The sequence below is a fragment of the Pipistrellus kuhlii genome, unplaced genomic scaffold (assembly GCF_014108245.1).
Source record: "Pipistrellus kuhlii isolate mPipKuh1 unplaced genomic scaffold, mPipKuh1.p scaffold_m20_p_58, whole genome shotgun sequence".
NCBI lineage: Eukaryota > Metazoa > Chordata > Mammalia > Chiroptera > Vespertilionidae > Pipistrellus > Pipistrellus kuhlii.
The window spans coordinates 708886-730165 of NW_023425560.1; the positions used below are offsets into that span (position 1 = coordinate 708886).

General features: G+C 52.2%; 1 protein-coding gene across 1 annotated transcript in view; it reads right to left on the reverse strand.

Annotated features, from left to right (window-relative positions):
• POLN (DNA polymerase nu) overlaps positions 1 to 21280 on the reverse strand; it is a 65217-nt gene that overhangs the window by 28842 nt on the left and 15095 nt on the right. Inside the window, exons 4-11 of the mRNA XM_036417169.2 lie at positions 19542 to 19735; positions 14370 to 14482; positions 12276 to 12433; positions 10964 to 11032; positions 10403 to 10463; positions 9512 to 9576; positions 5350 to 5433; positions 5028 to 5123 (exon numbers count right to left, since the gene is read on the reverse strand). Coding sequence (XP_036273062.1) covers positions 5028 to 5123; positions 5350 to 5433; positions 9512 to 9576; positions 10403 to 10463; positions 10964 to 11032; positions 12276 to 12433; positions 14370 to 14482; positions 19542 to 19735 — 840 coding nt within the window. The remainder of the gene's footprint in view (positions 1 to 5027; positions 5124 to 5349; positions 5434 to 9511; positions 9577 to 10402; positions 10464 to 10963; positions 11033 to 12275; positions 12434 to 14369; positions 14483 to 19541; positions 19736 to 21280) is intronic.

The window sequence follows — 21280 nt, forward strand, 5'->3', positions numbered from 1 at the left end:
TGCAGCCTTCTTGGATCCTCCTGGAGACTTAATTTTTAATTGAGAACCATGTGCATGGGTCGTCTAGTAAAAGTTCATCTTTTGTTGTTTGTTTTTGTTAGTCCTCACCCAAGGGTATTTTTCCATTGATTTTTTTTTTTTAGAGAGTGGAAGGGAGGAAGGAGGGGGTAGAGAGACAGGGAAACATCAATGTGAGAGACACATCGATTGGTTGCCGCCTGCCTGCTCCTGGACCGAGCAGGGATCAGGCCTACAACTCAGGAATGTGCCCTTGACTGGGAATTGAACTTTCGACCCTTTGGTCCAAGGGCCAACGCTCTCTCTAACTACTGAGCCAAGCCAGCCAGGGCAAAACACTCATGTTTTGTACGCACAGACCAGCATGGCTTGTCCAGGTAAACAGAGAAGGCTAGTATGACTTAGGGCCCTCATGTTGGGGGAAATTAAGGTCACCGTCTTAATTCCTCTACACCCGAGAGGCTCCTTCCCCTCCTTCCGCCTCGGAGCAGCTCAGGCAGCAGCAGGGAAGGGCCCCGCCAGCTGGTGCCAGGACTGAGACTGAGTCCGCCCAGGACCCTCGCAGGGGCGGCCTCCCCAGGCGCCACCACTGCTGGAACCGGGTTCGCTGCCCTCCCTCCCTCCCAGCCACCAGGCGCTGAATCCCACACCAGGTCTCCCAGCTGGCCCCGCCCCCTGCTGCCCGGAGAACAAACCACAGCCACCAGCTCCCATCCGCACCAGCTCCAGGCTGCCTGCTTCTGGGATGGAGTGAACCAGCCAGCGGAGGGCTAGGCGCTGGGCCGCCCACATCCTAGTGGAATAAGCAAGCAGCTGCGGTAACTATGGGATATGGTGAGTGTGTGTAGGAAAAGAAAGGATCGGGCAGTGAAGACCTGGGGGGAGAAGGGAGGGGCTGAGCAGAGGGGAGTGGGGGGGGGGGGGAGAGAGACATCTGTAATGCTGTCAAAAGTGTAAAGTAGAAAGAGAGGCCGGAGAAATGAAGGTGAGGAAATGGCTGCAGGGCCTCGCTGCTGGGTGACCAGAGGGGCCTGGGCAGCGCTGAGGTGGACAGCATGCAGCCAGGCGTGGAGATCTGCGGGCAGAGTGTCCAGAGGCCAGGGCTGTGCAGACACCTGGGCAGCAGGTGTGCTCGGGAGGCTGGAGGTGGAAGGCGTGGCGTCCGGAGTGCGGAGGAGCGAGGCCAGAGAAGGGGCAGCGCCAGACCCACAGGCAGGCGCCACACTCTGGAGCTAGGGTTTCAGACTTAGTGTCACAGAAAGCCACTGGCAGTTCGTGTCACAGGAGTGACATGGTTTCTCTCTCTCTCTCTTTTTTTTTTTTTTTAATATTTTTTTATTGATTTTGTACAGAGAGGAATGGAGAGAGATAGAGAGTTAGAAACATCAATGAGAGAGTCATCGATCAGCTGCCTCTTGCACACCCCCTACTGGGGATATGCCCGCAACCAAGGTACATGCCCTTGACCGGAATTGAACCCGGGACTCTTCAGTCCCCAAGCCGACGCTCTATCCATTGAGCCAAACCGGTCTCGGCTGGTTTCTCTCTTTTTAAAAAAATGTATTTTTATTGATTTCAGAGAGGAAGGGAGAGGAAGAGAGAGAGAGAAACATCAGTAATGAGAATCATTGGTCAGCTGCCTCCTACATGCACACCCCTTCCCCCAGGGATCAAGCCTGAAACCCGGGCATGTGCCCTTGACTGGGAATTGAACTAGGACCTCCTGGTTTGTAGATTGAGGCTCAAACACTGAGCCACACTGGCCAGGCTTTCTTTTCTTTTTTTATCTTCACTGAAGGATTTGTTTATTGATTTTAGAGAGAAAGGATAGAGAAACATTGAGGTAAGGAATTTCAATCAGCTGCCTCCTGCACACACCCCAACTATGCATGAACCCACAGCCTTTGGTGTATGGGACGATGTTCCAACCAATGAGCCACCCAGCCGGGACATGCCATGGTCTGTAACACTAGAAGACTGCGGCCGGGGGGTGAGGACTGAGCGCAGGCGTAAGACAGCCGCGGGAGCGGCCGCGCAGGAAGCTGGGAGGAGTGTGAGAGGAGAGGGGAAGGGCTCCAGCCAAGGCGGAGGGAGGGAGGCCAACTCAAGACCGACTTCGCACGTAGGCATTGTAAGATGGGCTGCGGGCGAGGCTGGGAGGGAATCAGAGATGATTTTAGTCTTTGGGTGAAGAAGCTCATAATAATAGCCAATACTCATTGGCTTTTGAGAGCTTATGTCAGGCATGGTCTCTCTCTCTCTCTCTCTCTCTCTCTCTCTCTCTCTCTCACACTCACACACACACACACACACACACACACACACAGTTGCAGAATCCTCACAAGATTCTATCTAGCAGGAACGTTACTCTTATAGCCCTCTGCTACAAACCAGGAAACTAAGGCAAAAGCAGTCAAGCAACGTGGCCCAGGCTGGGCAGGTGGCGTGGCTGGCGCCACTGCCCTGCTTCCCAAGGACACGGAGAAGGGCAGGCCGTCCGCCGCGGCGGGAAGACACGCCCAAGGGCACGAACCCAGGTCCCTGCAGGGGACCCGGGCTCCACAGCAGTGGCCACCCGAGCCCCCAAGCGCCAGGTGTGGGGACAGCCAGCAAGCGAGGGGCCCGCCAGGTGAGATGCGCAGGAAGTGAAATGACGGAGAGGCGATACCCACGGAGCACGGCCTCCCCGGCTGCTGAGCCAACAGCTGAACACGGCACAGCAGCCCTGCTGGCCTCTGCAGCGGTCCCAGCAGAGGGACAGGGGCACTCTCACCGCCCTCAGCTCTCCGCTGCTGCCTCCTGGATTGTAAACATCTGTCTATGCTCCGCCACTTTCCTAGAGCAGAGCTTACCACTCCCTGCCTTTGATTTTGATTGATTGATTGATTGACTTTAGAGAAACAGAAACATTGATTTGTTGTTCCCCTTACTTATATATTCCTTGGTTGATTCTTTTATGTGCCCTGACCAGGGATTGAACCCGCAACCCTGGTGTATCAGGGCAACATCCCAACCAAGCTACTCCTGTCTTTTAAAAATGGAACTGTCTTGCCCAGCTGGTGTGGCTCAGTGGTTGAGCCGGTTGACCCTAGGAACCAGAAGATCACAGTTTGACTCCCGGTCAGACACATGCCCAGGTTGTGGGTTCAAGCTCCACCAGTGTTTGGCTATATTTCGCACAGTGAGAAGATCTGAAGTCATTTTCAAGGTCCACCTTTTTTTCATTTGGGTCAAGTTTCTAAACTTTCTAAATCTCCATTTTCTGGCTAATGAAAAGAAAATAGGATTTCACCAAGTCTCCTATCTACCCACTCCAGGACTTCTGTGAGGATCAAATGAGATGAGGCGCAGGAAAAGGCTTCACAGACATTTGGTTAAAGTGTGAAATGTTTCCACCTGGCTGTAAAGCAAGTTGGGTTCCTGGGCTGAAGAAACTGCAAGGAGGCTAGTGGTCGCTAGGGAGAGGAAGATGGGCGTTGCTATGTGACGTCATTACCTGGTACCCAGTGACCATTTCTGGGCTGGGCTGGGCTGTGGGCTGCATTTTGTGCCATGGGGTCTTAGTAGTGTTGGCTGTGATTTGGTGAGGTGTCGGTCTGGGGTGGTGGCGGGACCTGTGACCCTCTTGGGGGAAGCCGAGTGTTCGGTGTGTTGGGGCCAGGTCTGTGGTGCCGTTCATTTTGAAATGGCCAGTGTGTGTCATGGGAGCTCCTGTGCTGAGTGTCTACCCCTGGTGCTCAGTGCTTGTCATAGCTACTGGTCACAGCATCTGCCCCCTGGTGGTCATTGCGTGTCATAGCTACCAGGAGGAGGGAAGGATGGACATTTAGCCTTTTATATATATAAAAGTAGCCCAAGTGCCCAGCAGTAGATGAGTGGATAAAAAAGCCATGGTTCAGCTGAAACCGATTTGGCTCAGTGGATAGAGCGTTGGACTGCAGACTGATGGGTCTGGGTTCGATTCTGGTCAAGGGCATGTACCTTGGTTGCGGGCACATCCCCGGTGGGGGACGTGCAGGAGGCAGCTGATCGATGACTCTCTCTCATCGATGTTTCTAACTCTCTCTCTCTCTCCCTTCCTCTCTGTAAAAAAAATCAATAAAATATACATTTAAAAAAATACTTAAAAAAAAAAATAGCCATGGTTTGTTAACACAATGGAAAAAAAAAAAACCACCAAGGAAATCTTACCCTTTGCAACAGCATGGATGGACCTGTTGAGCATTATGCTGAGTGAAATAAGCCAGTCAGAGAAAGACAAGTACCATATGATCTCATTTATATGTGGGATAAAATAACTAATGAATAAAATAAACTAACAAACAAAAGAGAAACAGACTACAGACACAGAGAACAGACTGATGGTTGACAGAGTGGAGAGGGGGTGAGGACTGAGTGGAAAAGGTAAAGGGATGAAGCCAAAAACCAAACCAAACTCATTGCTACCCCACAGTGTGGCGATGACCAGAGGGGAGGGGAGGGAGAGGGGAAGGTAGGAGAGGGCAGAGGGACAGATGGCGATGGAAGGAGACCTGCCGGGTGGAGAACACACAGTAACAGGTGACGCACATGGCACAGTGCACTGGAAGCTGTATCACTCATTAACCCACGGCGCCACTAAACGGAGTGAAGCACAATGTAAAACGCACGGGAAGGGCGGCCAGGACGCTCTGAAGTGAACGTGGAAGAGCAGAGGACGAGAACCTCCCGTCTCCGGGCTCCCGTGGGCAGGGACACGGGGGCCTGGCCTGGGCTGTCAGGAGTTTGGTTTTCAGAGCAAGCTTCTACCACTGTCCCTCGTGGGAACCAAGTCAATTGTTTGCTCTGGAAACTGGCGCAGCTGCCCTGGCTCCTGGTTCACAGCTAGCAGCAGCAGCCCTGGGGCGGGAGCGTGACCCCCCACCTGCCGGGCCTGGTGCCCCGTCCCACACAGGCAGCGGCAGGCCTGGGGCGCACCTGTGGCGCAGACACGCTCTCGCTCGGAAAGAAGGGGAGGCTGTTGGTCTTACCGCGGCTTCGGACGTGGACAGGCGGCCCCGCATCCCGGTCTTGGGAAGCGTCCCCGTGGGGCTCAGCAGGTGCAGCTTCAGCTTGCCAAAGAGGATCTTCAACAGAAGACAGTGAGGCCCGGTGAGCAGGGACCAGCACCGCACACAGGCCCGCGCCGGCCACAGCAGCCACGGCACAAGCAGAGTGCCGAGAGGCTGGTTTGTCCTTTTCTGGGCGTAAAGGCTCGCAGTGTGAGAGAGCGTGAGCTGAATGTAAGCTCAGGACAAATCTCCCTTCTCCTGGATAAGAAGTTTACTGTGTATGGACCAGAGGCAGCTGTACCTCTCGGAGCTGGTCGCTGCTCGTCACGAGGAACTGCTCTCCGGCCACAAAGTGGGCTTCTCGCTCCAATTCCTTGAGACGAGACTGTGAATGAGACAAACACAGTCTCTTGGCAGTTTACGAGGATTTGATTTGTTCACCAAACAGTTCCCAACAACAGCCCTTACAAGAACACAAAGACATATTTGAACACTAAAAATACATATTTTGACTCCTGGTGAGATACCCAGGCTCACAGGATCTCTCTAATGCTAAGGAAACAAATTGAAAGAAGCAAAAATAGTAAAAAATTTCACCAAAATGACGGAGGGAAAGAGTGAATTCTCCAGCAGCGATCTGACTAGAAAGGGGTCCAGCATCCCATTACACGCATCAAACACCCTGCGTGACCCACGGCAGGGCCCAGCTGCACGGCCACAGCAGCCACGGAGAGACTCGGCCACAGAGAGACTCAGCACAGAGAGACGCGGCCACGGAGAGACGCAGCCACGGAGAGACGCGGCCACGGAGAGATGCAGCCACGGAGAGACGCGGCCACGGAGAGATGCAGCCACGGAGAGACGCAGCCACGGAGAGACGCGGCCACGGAGAGATGCAGCCACGGAGAGACGCGGCCACGGAGAGTCCGCCTCTGAGCCGGCGCAGCCCACAGAGACAGCGCTAGGCCGGGCAGAGCCACAGGATGGGCTGCATTTACAGACCCTTCCCCTCACCATCTTGGTCAGAAGAAAAGTAGGAGGAGGCCAGGACTTAACAAAAAATTACTGTGAAAGGAAAGAGAGAACAGAGTCAAATCAACCAATTCTGGTGAAATGCCCACATTCTACTCTTTAGAATTGCCCTAAGGCAGAAATTTCTAAGAAGTTTATAAATAGGGGCCAGAACACTAGGAGTGGGACCAGTATAATATAAAGAAGTAAGATCTCAGCAAAACCAAGAACCCAGGACAACAGCCTCAGTTAAAGATGCCAATGCTCTGAGTTAAAGAAACAGACTATTAAAAAAACAAGAAACAGACGATTAAAAAAACAAGGAACAGCCGAAACCGGTTTGGCTCAGTGGATAGAGCGTCAGCCTGCGAACTGAAAGGTCCAGGTTCAATTCTGGTCAAGGGCATGTACCTTGGTTCGGGCACATCCCCAATGGGGGGTATGCAGGAGGCAGCTGATTGATGTTTCTAACTTTATATCCCTCTCCCTTCCTCTCTGTATTAAATCAATAAGATATATTAAAAAATAAAAATAAAAAAGCAAGGAACAAAGCGTTAAAAGACAGACGATGGGTCCCTGAGGAGTAAGTCAGACCTTAGGAGACAGAGACTGTGTCACAGATTGTGTGATCTCAGAACATGAAGCAAGAACGGGGGCTTCCCACTCACTCGGCACGGGAGCACACGCCTGTGCTGAAGAAGCAACAACGGTGATGGTGAGGATAAACAGAGAAAGACAGAAAGACAGATAGCTTCAGGCACAACAAACAAACATCTAATCGGAGCAGAAACTCCTGAGAACTACAAAGCATCGGCCCAGCAGGAGGCCCTGTGGAGACCCAGGTCAGTCCTGCTGTGAGCCAGGCTCTGAAAGTGGCAGGAAGCAGGGTGGGCAGTATGGGTTACCTGCTGCCGCTTAACAAACGGCCCCAAACACCACGTGGTGTCCCTCACATTTCTGGGGATCAGCAATTCGGGCAGCGCTCAGCTACATGCCTGTGCTGGCCTCGCATCCTCGGGGTTGAAACGTCCATCTTTCATTAGATTTTCCCAAAAAATATTTAACTCATTTAAAAACTTGTGATAACTGACTTTTTCTTTTTTAAACCATTTTTTTTTTCTAATTTTATTTATTTACTTATTAGTTAATCCTTACTCAAGGATATTTTTCCATTATTGATTATTAGAGAGAGTGGAAGAGTAAGGAGAAACAGAGAGAAACAGCCCAGGACTGCAATACCTCAGTTGCAGTCCTGGGCTGTTTCGAACCTGACTCGAACCTGTGACCCTCAGTCTGCGGGCTGATGCTCTATCCACTCAGCCAAACTGGCCAGAGCAGGGCTGTTTCTTATTGATAGGAGTTCTCTACATACTCTGTATATTACTCTTTGTCACACACATTAAAACGGAATAAAAATCCGAGCAGTGTTTTTAAAAGTAAATGGAAGAATTTTACATGAAAACTAGAGGCCGGATGCACGACATTCATGCACTGAGGTGCACACTATAGGATGGCAGCATACTGTAAAGCTCCAGTAATAAGCACACGGACAGGCAAACCAATGAGAACGGAATCGAGCCCGGCAAAGACCACATTGCACAGGACTGATTTACGACAAAGACCTGCAGTCCCCCTTATGCACGGGGCACACGCTACGAGACCCCATGGCTGCCTGAGACCGCGGACAGCACTGAGCCCTCTGCACACTGTGTTTTTCCTATACATCCATACCGATGGTAAGTTCAACTTACAAACCAGGCAGCGGCAATAGCTAATAGCAAATCGGATAATTATAACAACATCCTGTCACACAAGTTCTGTGAATGCGCCTCTCCCATCACTGCCTGCCCTCACTCTGTGCGTAACGAAAGCACTTTCCGGCTTCTCTCTGGCAAATCTACGGTCACATCACTCCTGGGCTTTGGGCCATAACTACCGTGTTTCCCCAAAAATAAGACATCCTCCGAAAATAAGACCTACTTACAGATTTCCTTCTGAGTGAAATATAAGGCATCCCCCCGAAAATAAGGCCCCCCTCCAGGCTCTGTCTCAGAATGTTATTGCTAAACGTGAGAGATTTGGTCCACTGATTCTGAAAGAAATGGAGTCACAAGAAATTCATCAGGAAATTCAGGAATTGGATTGTTGTGATGATGTTCCAGAAGATGATGACATGATTGTCATTGAATAAATGAGTAAATTCTTGATACTGTAGGATTCACAGTTGTCTGGTTTGTGTTGACAACTACTGTACTACCGTACCGTATGCAGGTAATCAATTTCCTTTAACCATAAATGTGTACCGTATTCTTCTTCATGGAAAAATAAGACATTCCCTGAAAATAAGACCTAGAGCATCCTTGGGAGCAAAAATTAATACAAGACACTGTCTTATTTTCAGGGAAACAGGGTAAGTAAAGTAAGGGCGACTTTAGCACAAGCATTGCGATGCCACAGCCCTCCATTGGCACCTGAGATGGCCACGAGCACAGCGCCCTGAGTGCTGTGATGAGGCCTGGTGCTGTCCCACTCCGTCCGCCTGGGACATTAACCCCCTTTGTCCAGCCCGCCCACCCTACACCGAGGCCTGCCTGTCAGTCACTCAGTGGCCGCAGGGAAACAACCGAATTTTTGTGGTATTTTGTGAAAGAGCCACACTCAAGGGGCCAAAGAGCCACATGTAGCTTGCGAGCCGCAGTTTGCCGACCACTGCCATACACCAAAATATTTTGGATTCGATTCCCGGCCAGGATACATACCTGGGTTTCGGGTTCGAAGCCGGAAGGGGTGAGTATCCGGGGAGGCAACTGATAGATGTTCTCTCTCCCCCTTCTTCTCTCTCTAAAATCAGCAAGAACATATCCTGGAGTGAGGATTAATAAATAAATAAAAAGAACTGAAGTGGAGTCCTAGCCGGTGTGGCTCAGTGGATAGAAGGTCAGCCTGCGGACTGAAGGGTCCCAGGTTCGATTCCGGTCAAGGGCACAGGCCGGGATTGCAGGCTCTGTCCCTAGTAGGGTGTGCAGGAGGCAGCTGATCGATGATTCTCTCTCATTGATGCTTCTATCTTTCTTTCCCTCTCTCCTTTCCTCGCTGAAATCAATAAAATATGTTTTTAAAAAAGAACTGAAGTGGAACATTTTTTTTATGCATTACCATGCACTCCTGTGCTTTTCATGGTTCACTGTTAGACATGTTGTTGCTTTTTTAAGGAATCCCAGAAACCCAGGACTCCCCTCACCGCACTCCGGGGCCATGTCCTGGCAGGAGCCTGGCCTGAGAAGGTTGCTGAGGCCCATGGAGCCCAGGCACACCCTCTAGAGCCACCAGGGGCAGCGTGCTCAGCCTCCCGCGGTTCTCCGGGTCAGAGTGGCAGCTCAGCTGGTTGGAAGCGAAGGGAGCAGCTGGTCCAGAAGCGGAGCTACCGTGCGAAGGGTCTCACCGGGACGCACCCCGAGGAGCGCGGAGGTCCTCTCCAGCTCTTCCCTGTTCACCCGGATGCGGTGGCTTTCCATCACTGCGTCCAAAACCAAGGCAGGGGACATCGGCGTCAGTGACTCAGCGGTGAGATGGCGGGCAGGGAGCGGGCCCGTCCCTGAGGGGGCAGTGACGCCAGTGCCTCTGCAAGCACACTCGGCCCAGAGCCCTGTAGGGCCGGCAGCAGTGGCAGCAGGCATGGGACACGCTCTGTGTGGAAAGCTGCCCCTGCCATCAGGGCGCTGGGCGAGGCGCTGCTCTGCTCCCCAGCGGGGCCTGCAGAGGAGAGTCTGAGGCAGGCCCCGGGGCAGGGTGGGAACCCTTTCCTGCCAAGGCCCACGGGGAATTTATAACGGCATCCCGGGCTGTACACAGTTATCAGCTTACAAGTTAGCCTGCTACCTTTGGTCAAACATTGACTTCACTGATGCTCAGGGCCTGGGCAGGGCCAGACACAGGATTTCATGGGCCGGACGTTCCCAACCCTGCTCCAGGGGGTCTCATGCAGGGCTAACGGACAGCACCCCAGGACCCACAACTACTGGCATGCAGGCTCCGCCCGCACGGCTGCTCTCAGGAGCGAGGAGGGACCAGGAGGGCGGTGGACCCTGGCCAGGGCACCCAGATCCAGACAACACAGAGACCCCGAGGACCGGATGTCAGAACCTTCCGGTGGCTCTACACAGGCGATGTAGGCCAACCCCTGGTTACAGAAAGGGAAGTAAAGGGAATGCCACCTCGTCGGGCCATGTGACCTTGCCTGCCCCAAAGTGAGTTGAGAGAACAGTCGTCCCCAAACAATGTAAGGAATTTTACCAGTTCCCTCCCTCTGGAAAGATGCCATCCGGTGGCATTAGGCAGCTTACCTGCCAAAATGGGGATCAGAGGCAGCTCCAGGGTACAGAACAGCTGCCACAAACCGGAAGCCTGTGTCACAGGAAGAAACATTCTTGTGATGGAGGCTGCCCATCGCTGAGCGACCTCCTCCCTCCCTAAGCGCACCCGGCTCCTCCTCCGGGGATGGGCTGCCTCCCACCCAGGAGCCCCTCCCGCCCTCCTGGTAAAGCCCTCTCCCGCGGTGTCTACTGGATCGCCCAGACCTGCTGAGACCAGGACCCCGGAGAGCAGTCCACCCCCAATGTCCCTCATCTCTCTCGGTTCATTGGTGTGGCACTTGTGCACGGTAGTCTCCCATGCAGTGCTCGCCGCAGCACAGAAACGCTACCAGTGCTTCCACACAGAAAACACCCAAGAACTCAGGTCTCCTCGCTGGACTACCGTGTCCTGAGGGACGGAGCTAACGGGCCTCAGAACTCGCGCCGTTTGCTGCACATCCCACACAGCGGGCACTGCTCCTGCGCGTGGGTGCCAATGCGAGGCAGCGGGCTGCAGTGAGCAGAGGCTCCCAGAGGCTACCCCGTGCTTGCCTTCAGCCGAGAGCAGAGGTCCATCGTAAGCCGGTAGAGGACCCGCAGGTTGGCACACACGTTCCGATTCTGCCAAAGACCAAAAGGATGAGTTCGGCAACCTTGGCCGAAGCAATCGTCACCATCTAGGAAGTAGCATAACTCACAGACCGTTTGCCAGCAGCTGTCACTCATCTGTGGCAGCACCCATTGACGACTCCAAGTAGGCGGGCCCCTGCTAAGGACCGCACTTCCTGTTGGGCAAATGCCAGCTTCCTGCCAACTGACACTTTCTCCCCAATCCAGCCCCCCTCACTCCAGAGGCACGAGCCACAAAGAGGACACGACCTGGCCTTGGGCTCCCACTCCTCCACCCCCCACGAGCGAGCGAGCCAGCAGAGTCCCCCCATTCTCACCGGGGACCACACACACAGGGCCGGAGGGGACAGAGTCTGTGTTCAATGAGCCACAGCGCCCCACCTGTCTAATCTTCCTGTCGCCTGGATGCTGGGCGGGCCGGCCTGGTCTCTCTGGGCGGGGCACATGCTAGAGACCAGTCCCGCACACGCACACGCACACGCACACGCACACGCACAGGCCTGACCTGCTGCTCCCCCACAGGGCCGGCAGTTTTGGAATAAAGCCTCACATAGGATTCAGCCCTGTCTCCGCTGAACTGGCTCAAGGAGTGACAGTGGACGGGCCACGGAGGGTCCGGGCCCAGCCCCTCACTCTGGGTGCTCTGCAGAGGCGGCCGTGGATGCGGGGCCTCTGCCGCAGCTGCCGATCGCCGGCTCTAAGATTCATAAACAAGCGCTCTGCTCAGGGAGCCGGCGCCCCCGACACCAGAGTCCACAGGGAAGAGCACCGCGGACGGGTTTCCCCAGGAACAGCCTCACGAAGGAGCGAACCGCCGTCCTTCATGCCGACCGGAAACAAAAGGCTTTGTGCCGGGTAAGTGGGAGCGAATAGCAGCAACGTTCTTCCTACGAGCTACCTCTGAAGTGCTAGAGTTTCCGTGGAAAAACGCGTTGTGTTGCCCCGGCAGGTTTTTCTCCGGGTTAGAGCACTGGCCTGAGGACTGAAGGGTTGCAGGTTCAAATCCATTTAAAGGCACATTCTGTTGCCTGCTGGCCCCCACCCTTGGTTGGGGAGAGTGCAGGAGGTAACCAGTCGATGTGTCTCTCTCACATCAACGTTTCTCTCTCTCCCCTCCTCCTCCCCTCTTCCCTCTCTTTCACTCTCTGAAACATCAATGGGAAAAATACCCTCAAATGAGGATTAAAATTCAGGTTGTATTAAAGTTGGTAAAATCTATCTGAAAACAACTCACCACAGTGTTTCTTGAGGAATTCCCATACGTGCTGCTCACTGTCACCGTGACAGCGTTTCCGAAGGATTTTGCCACTAAATCCTCAAAAGAGGGTGTGGCAGCACTAGGATCTAGGAGCCACGCAGCAATTCTAGGGTCCAGCCCTACGAAGTCAGCCACTGAGGAGAGAAAGCTCATTTAGCCGTTACAAGGTAGAGGGATTATACTTTTCTCTGCTTTTGCACGTTTCTCAAGGTTCAAATTAATGATCAGAATCTTATCACCCCCTCAGGGTACAGGGCTGTCAGTACTAGGAATGCTGCGCCTGGGGTAAGTGGCCTCCACAGACCCAGGTCCCACAAGGCCAGTCTCATGGGTTTGATCCCCCATGCCCAGAGGGGCGGAGCCTCCACACTAACTTGGAATTTGGCTCTCAAAATGTTAAAAGAGGTCGAAGCCAGAATCCTCAGCCACACTTCCTGCCTCCTTTCTCCCCTTTCTCGCCTGCTCCCACACCTCTCGCTGCCCCACACCTCGCACCCTTCCTACTCTCCACGTCCTCCCCGCCTCCGCCTCTGGCCTCTCGCTGGGCTGCTTCCCCGGCCACCTCGGGCCCCGCCTGCCATCGCATCGCTGTTCAGGAGCCAAGTGTCCCGGGCGGAAGGCAGAGCAACGCGAGCTGCCTGAGCACCCCGCTCCGCGCTCTGGGAGGCGGGATGGCGGGCAGGACAGATGCAGGACACTAAGAAAATAGTAAAATCTATGAAAAGTAAATAAATCAGAATTAGAAATACTTAGAAAGTAGGTGACTTAGAAAAACTGAACAAAAAAGTGAAAGAATTCAGGAAAGAGAAATGCAAAAATTTTCAGAAATAAAAACTGGCATTACACAAAAGCAGACAAATGTAATAGGTAACGCCGTAAGTTAAAAAAAAAAATGGAAAAGAGGAATTTTTTTAAATAAAAAAAAAATGAAGAGATTGAAAACAGATTCTAGATAAATTGGTGAATATGGAAGAGAGACGAGAAGAGTTAACATGAATAGAAGTTCCACTATCACAAAAAAGTTGGACAACCGACACATCACCACAGAGGTCAGAGTCAGGGTCAGGGTCAGGGTCAGGTCAAGCGCAGCTTTATGAGTCAACCTTGCCCTCCAGAAACCCAGCATGAATCCGACCCAGCCTCTGGATCTAGGTGCCAGTTTACAGGAAAGAGAGCAAAGAGGGGAGCATGTTAATTGGCAAAAAGAGGATGTGTTTGCGAAGTCCAGATTGTGGGAAATCCCCCAGGACAAGCAAGCTGGTTCCATCAACAGTAACAAAATAATTGCAAGGGTATAAAACAGAGGGAGAGAACATACAGAGTCGAAGAGACTTAAGAAACATATTGTAGCCGAAACCGGTTTGGCTCAGTGGTAGAGCGTTGGTCTGCGGACTGAAAGGTCCCAGGTTCGATTCCGGTCAGGAGCATGTATCTTGGTTGTGGGCACATGCCTGGTAGGGGGTGTGCAAGAGGCAGCTGGTCGATGTTTCTCTCTCATCGACGTTTCTAGCTATCACTCTCTCCTCCTCTCTGTAAAAAATCAATAAAATATATTATAAACGTATTGCACCTATCCCAGGTATGGCTCCCACTTCAAACAAACTGTAAAAACAAAGACAAACCAACAAAAGTATTGAAAGACAACTGGAAAGTGCAAATACTGCCTGGACATCTAATAACGTTAAAGGATTACTGCTGATCTGTGGGGGAGATACAGCGATGACATCATCTTAGAAATGAAATCCTCGGATCTGTCACATGATTGAAACGTTTACAGACAATCCGGATGATGCTCGGGATTCACAGGAAGTAGTAGGAAGTGCAGCAGTTAGAGGAAAGAAGGCTGGGGGCGTGGGGATTGTTGAAAAAAATGTTTCCACTGCGTCCCTGACCAGCTGTGTGGGTTTCCACACCAACTTCTCCAGTTCTCGGTGGGCACTAGCCGGGGCCCCACAATCCACGTCAGCCTGGACCTGCCGGAGCTGGTGCAGAGCCCCCCGCAGGGCGCCAGTCCCAGGTCCCGGGCCTCCTGTCCTTCCAACCGTAACTTACCCATCAGCCATAACGTACCGTGCTTCCAGCTGCCGTCATCGCCAAAGTACTGCAGCACTGTTCTCACCAAATCCTTAGCGTTGAAACAGATGACGGGGCGGCTACATTTCAGGATTTGAAACAGCACCCGCCTAGAAGGTGAAGAGAAATTCACCGACTTAGACACTAATGAACTTTGACCCTGAGGACTACTCCCCGAAACGCTGTCACTCCCTCGCACAGTACTGGGTTGCAGGCATCCTTCTACGGGCTTTACGTACATTAACTCAGAAACCCTGTGAGGCAGGTATTACCTATCTATCCTCTGCATTTATAGATGATGCCGCTGACACAGAGAGGCTAAGCAGTGAGCCAAGGTGGCCCAGCAGTTCAGGCAAAGCCCCGTTACCTAAGACAAAACCCCGGATTCCCGAGCAGAGCATACGCACTGGCCCTCTGACTCCTTACAGCCGGCCCGACAGGACTGTCCAGCCCGCCACCAGCACCCCTCCCAACACTGCCCCCGGCCCCCCACCCCAGCTCACAGAGTCCCCTTTCCTCCATCGCCAGACTGCCGGTCCTGCACCCGGAGCCACTGCTCAGCTGTGCCCTTGCCCACAATCCTCCTCCCACAGCTCCTCCAGCTGCTGCGCTCAGGAGGGCGGGCCGGATCCCTGGCCGGAGCGCTCCTGTGGTCCTTCTCTCCTGCCCACCCGCTGCCGTTCCCAGAAACTCCTCCCATCACACCCCCAGCTCCTGAGGGGCGGCTGCTAACGCGCTCGTTCATAACACTTTCCTGCGCAGCCGGCACGCTACCCGCTCCGGAGGGACTCCTGCACTGACACCCCATCCCTCAGGCAGGCCTCAGACCCACTGGCAGATAAGGAAACCGAGGCCCAGAGTTGGTAAGCGCGAGCCCAGGTAGCCCCGCTGAGGTCTGGGACCCGGGGCTCTGCTGGGCCAGGCTGTAAGGGCCTCAGTAAGGCCTTCTGAGAGGCCGAGGGAGACAGAAACCCCAGCTCACCAGCTCTGCACACCGAGCCAGCATGTAGTGACATTCTATCGATACTTGGCTTGCTCAGACTGACACTTTTAGGCTTTTTGCATTTTCTTTGCATTTCACTTTGATTTCTCTTGAAGTGGGAGGCCAGGGTGGTGGGGAGGGCAAAGTGCCAACAGCTCAGGTCTGGCTCTGTGGGTCTTGGGGTGGGGGGCGGGAGGAGAAAGGGAGGGGGAGCCAGCGCACGAGGGAGCAGAGTGGGCCTGGGAGCTTCCTTTCATGTGATGCCCCCCCACCCTGGGCACTTGGGGTCCTTGGCAGGGCCTCTCCCTACAACAGCTGCGCTGGTGAGAGAGGCAGCTTGCGGTTTCTATCCTGATAAGACCAACAGCTAAAGGAATGCCCATAAGACCAGTGGCCCACAGTGTGTTCCTAAGGCAGTTACGTAAGCGGTTGTGTCCCACCTGCCAGACAGGAAGGCCGCTGGGACAAAAGGCAAGAGTTGAGTGTAAAATGCAGGCCTGAACTGAATCTCAAGACTGACCCGTGACTACCTCGCTGAGCCTCAGTTTCCTCATCTGTAAGATGGAAATAATAAACCCTGACACATACAGTTAATACTAAGATGGAGAGAGAGCATGTATGTGAAAAGACCTTGCATAGGTATTTAATAGATGATATTAAATTTGCATTGTGCAAACATTTTTTTAAATTCATTTTGAATCTCAAAGATGCTATCGAAGACTTGGGATCATTCCACTATATGGTGTTTAAGGCAATGTCCTCATACAATTGTCCTGGAACTTACAAAAATTTAAACTTAATATTCATTAATTAATAACATTGATCAAATATTTACTAGGCATACAGAGTTAAAATGGCAATTAATAAGTACCTACTTATAATAATCTTAAATGTAAATGGATTAAATAATCCAATCAAAAGACATAAGGTAGCTGAATGGATACAAAAACATGACCCAACTATATGCTGTCTCTAAGAGACCCACCTCAGAACAAAAGACACACAGGAAATGAGTGAGGGGGTGGAAAAAAATTTTCCATGCGAATGGAAATGAAAAAAAAGCTGGCATGGCAATACTCATATCTGACTAAATAGACTTCAAAACAAAAGCCATCACAAGAGGCAATAAGGTCACTACATGATACTAAAGGGATCGATCAACAAGAGGATAAACCCTGTAAACATACAGGCACCCAATAGAGGAGCACCTAAATATATAAAAACGTATGGAGGACCTTAAGAGAGCGACGGACAGCAATACAGTCATACGAGGGGACTTGAACATCCCAGACCCAGAGCCACAGAGGTATGGAACAGACTGGAATCTCAGAGTGAAGGAGGGTGGGAGTGGGAGTGGGGGTGAGTGTGGGGGTAGATCTTCCCTCTGAGAACCACGGAAGAACATGTGCACACAAACAGCTGGGAGTGGAGGCTGGGAGTGGGTGGGCTTTAAGAAAGAAAAAGGGGGCATATGTAATACTTCCAACAGGAAAGACTTTTTAAAGCCCATGTTTTTAGTATTTATTTTTTTCTGTTAATCCTCACCTGAGGATATTTTTTCCATTGGTTTTTATTTTTTTTATTTTTAAAAAAATATATTTTATTGATTTTACATAGAGAGGAATTGAGAGGGACAGAAAGTTAGAAACATCGATGAGAGAGAAACATCGATCAGCTGCCTCTTGCACACCCCCCACTGGGGATGTGCCCGCAACCAAGGTACATGCCCTTGACCGGAATCGAACCTGGGACCTTTCAGTCCCCAAGCCGACGCTCTATCCACTGAGCCAAACCGGTCCCGGCTCCATTGGTTTTTAGAGAGAGTAGAAAGGAGGGGGAGAGACACAGAGAGAAACATTAATGTGAGAGAGAGACATCGATTGGTTGCCTCCCACGTGTGTTCTGACAGGGCTGAGGATAGAGCCCTTGTCTGGAATCGAACCCGAAACCCTTCAGTCTGAGGGTTTACGCTCTAACCACTGAGCAAACCAGCTAAAGCGAAAGCCCATGTTTTTAGCACTGCATCCTGAAACATGTGACATAAATGACATGTTTGGTATTTTCCTTAATCCCAGCCCAGCCTCCTCCCCTTCTGTTTGGATAGCTGGCCTGGGTGAATGGGATATGGGCATTATATGATTCTTTCCACTCTTGCATTTTCATAATTTGCTTTTAAAAAAACATAAAGGAACGAGGTGGCCAACTGCGCAGCGATCTGGGAGAAGGAGCAGCTGGCAGAGGCCTGTGGGCAGAGGCTCCCGAGCTAGCGAGCAGCAGGAGGCGGGACAGGACAGAGGGAGAGGGGATGAGGCTGAGGCAGTGGAGGAGCCACAGGCTCTGGTGGGAACTCTGGTTCTCCTGAGCGAACAGGCTGTCGGAGGGGTGGAGCGGGTGGTGGCCTGGTGGTTCATGTGTGAGCAGGACCGAATGAAGGGCGGGAAGCTCTTGCTGGGACTCAGTCAGGAGGCAGGGCCTGCTCCGCAGCAGCAGAGGGGAGAGGGGTCCGAGTCTAGCTATTTTGAAGGCAGAGCCAGTGGGATTCCCCAGTGAAGATGATGCCAAGACTTCTGAAGATGTAGAGACACTGAGGATGATGCCAAGACTCCTGCCTCGCCCGCGGAGGCTAAAGCTGCCGTGAACCAGGAGGAGAAGGGCCGGGAGGCCGGTTTCAGGGAAGACAGGAGGTCGGTTCTGCGCATGTTCAGGCTGCAGTGACGATTAATGTCCAATGCAGGGTGTCGCGGGGGTTCAAACACCCAGAGTTGAGAAGAGGCCCCCCAAATACAGGGCTCCTTCTCAGTCTCCCATAGGACAGACCTAGTGACGGCCTTTCAACAGGAACTATATAAAAGGGAGGCTACGGGTTTGGTGGGAGCAGAATGCTGGATCTGTTACTGTCCCGCTCTCACCAGAAATGACTCGTTAAGTGCCTGACATCAGCTCTGGATCGCATGGTATCCATTTTCAAAGACATCCATCACGAACAGACATGTGGCCAGCGGTATGACCCAGCCGCTAGCGAACCAGCCACACAGGCTCTAGGCCACCCCCAACATGGAGGTCCCCCACCCAGAAAGCCCTGGGCAACCGAGATACCTGACCGCATGCGGCACCACGCTTTCCCCTCCTGCCCTGACGCCCGCTCTCAGCGTCCACTGGCCAATACAGAGTAAACGCTCGAAACCCTGGCACCCCCTCAGGTGGGAGGAAGGCAGAGCCCAGGTCCACGCTCTCCCCTCACACAGCCTCGCTGAGGGGGGGCCCCGGCAGCCGTGTACCTCCAGCTGTGCACTATGAATAATACAGCCTTCCTCACAGCTTCCTGCGGTGTTTGCTGACGGGCGTCCTGTGATCGTGTCAGACCCACAGGGCCGCCCAGCCACACACTGGGCCCGTGGGGGGATGTCTATGGAGGCTCCCTCCAGTCACACAGGCCGCGCGAGCACCTCCACCACTCCTGGCAGAGGCCTCACTCCCATGGGCTGGGACTCGCACGGCAATGACCTGGCACCACCCAGAGCCCACGGAGGCTGCTCAGAGGCCCCACTGTCTCGTCCTGCGCCTCCCGGACTCCTGTTCAGGGGGGCGGCTAACTGGCCTGCACTCGGAGGGCTGGCACAGGAAGAGGAGGCGCCCAGCCAGGCTGACGCCCCCAGTGAGGGATGGGGGCACAGGCTCCCCCATAGCAGGACTTCCCAGGACCGAGGAGGAGCAAAGAAGCCCCCTGGGCTAACAGTGCAGACCCCAGGAGGCAGGTGCGCGGGGCCCTGCCGCCTGCTCCCCAGAACAAGGCTCTGAGAAGGGCGGGATCTCAGCGGCACTGAGGACAGTCTGCTGTGGAAGGAGCAGCACCCTCACTCTGACACTGTCACCGAGGGAGCGGCCCAGCGGACGGAGAAGCACCTGGGACTGGGCAGTGACGGGGTTAGGCCTGGGAGGGTGGGTTCTCACCAACTTCTCACTGAGATGTTGGTCAAATCCTGGAGCAGGTCCCCACGGACGCTCTTGGGCTGGGGGTGGGGAGGGGGAGCACCAGTGAGAGAGGTTTCTGTCTTTTAGATCCATTTTATTTTCATGGCTCATGTGAAACGTCTAAAAGTCTAAACAATTAAAGTTGAAGCTTGGGAACGTTAAACCAGGATAAGTCAGGCATGTCCGTAGACCTCAGGGCAGTAACATGTTCTTACCGGGCAAACTGGCTGTGTGCTCCTTGTTCCTGGCTGCAGACCGCAGGCGGCGCCGTCTCTATGTAGACGCACGGGTCGCTGGGCAGGGCTCCTGCCTCCGGAGCGCGGCCCGGGGCGGAGGCAGCCAGAGGACGGCCGCCTCCTGCGCGGCTCTGCGGTAACAGCACAATTCCCTTCACACCGGAAACCGGGGCCTGGGAATAGACAATGAAACAGAGTTCCAATATTAAACATAGACAACATGTTTATTTAAGAAAGATATGTCATGTTTTATCATGAAAGAGACAGAAAAGACCTGAGGCTAAATTTGTAAAGGAACAGCTCTTTAATAACAATCGAGGCCAGAAACCAAACTCATGATCTTACTCTCCAAATCTGCTCTCCTGCCTATTCACCATCAAAATAGAAGTCTTAGCCAGTGCGAAACGACAGGAAAGAGAAAGAGAAGATACATAAATCAGAAAGGAAGAATTATACTGCCTCTATTTACAGATGATACAAATGTCTGCATAGAAAACCCAAAGGAATCTACAGAAAAACTTGCCAAAGTTGCAGGATACAAGGTCAAAACAATAAAACCAACTGCATTCTGATACAATAACATGTTCATCTATAATAAGCTCAACAATAAAGATTTTAAAAAATAAACATGTAAAACTTAACTTATAAAAAATTATTGTTTTTAATAACTATTCTAAAAACGAAATACTTAAAAACCATCATAATATGTACAGGATATATATGCTGAAAACACTGCTGAAAGGAATCAGAGAAGACCTAAGTAACTGAGAGACATACCATGCTCAAGGAGTACAAAACCCAAAATAATAAGAATGTCATCATGTCCCACCTGGAGTACCAAAAACTGAATGTCTATTTTCCCGAGTTAATCTGTAGAACCAAGAAGATCAATAAACCCTAAGTATAAGAAACATGAAGAAGCTGAAACCAGTTTGGCTCAGTGGATAGAGCATCGGTGTGCGGACTGAAGGGTCCTGGGTTTGATTCCGGTCAAGGGCATGTACATTGGTTGCGGCCACATCCCCGAAGAGGGGTGTGCAGGAGGCAGCTGGTCGATGTTTCTCTCTCATCAATGTTTCTAGCTCTCTATCCTTCTCCCTTCCTCTCTGTGAAAAATTTTTTTTTTTTAAAAAAGAAAGAAAGAAACATGAAGAAAATCACACCCTTATGCTCATAGTAGCATTATTTACAACAGCCAAGATCTGGAAACAGCCCAAGTACCCCTCAGCAAATGAGTGGAAACAAAAGCTGTGGTACATTTGAACCATGGAATACTATCTATCTATTATATATAAAACCCAAATATGCAAATAAACCAAACAGCGGAATATCCAGTCGCTATGACACACACTGACCACCAGGGGGCAGACACTCAATGTATTGATAGAAGCTGCCCCCAGCCCGCAGGCCCCGACCCAAGATGGCAGGGGGCAGGGCCAGGGAGCAGGCAGCGCCAGCCCAGCCTAGGCGGGTATGAGTGGGCTTCCCCCCTCCCATCATCCTACTGGTCACCCCACAGATTGGCTCTGATCACAGGCCAGGCCTACGGAACATAACTTAGCACGAATTTCATGCACTGGACCTCCAGTGTGATTATAAAAAAGAAGGAACTCTTACTCTTTGCAATAGCATGAATTGATCTAGAGAGTATTATGCTAAGTAAAATAAACCAAATACCATTATCTCATTAATATGTGGAATCTAATGGACAGAATAAA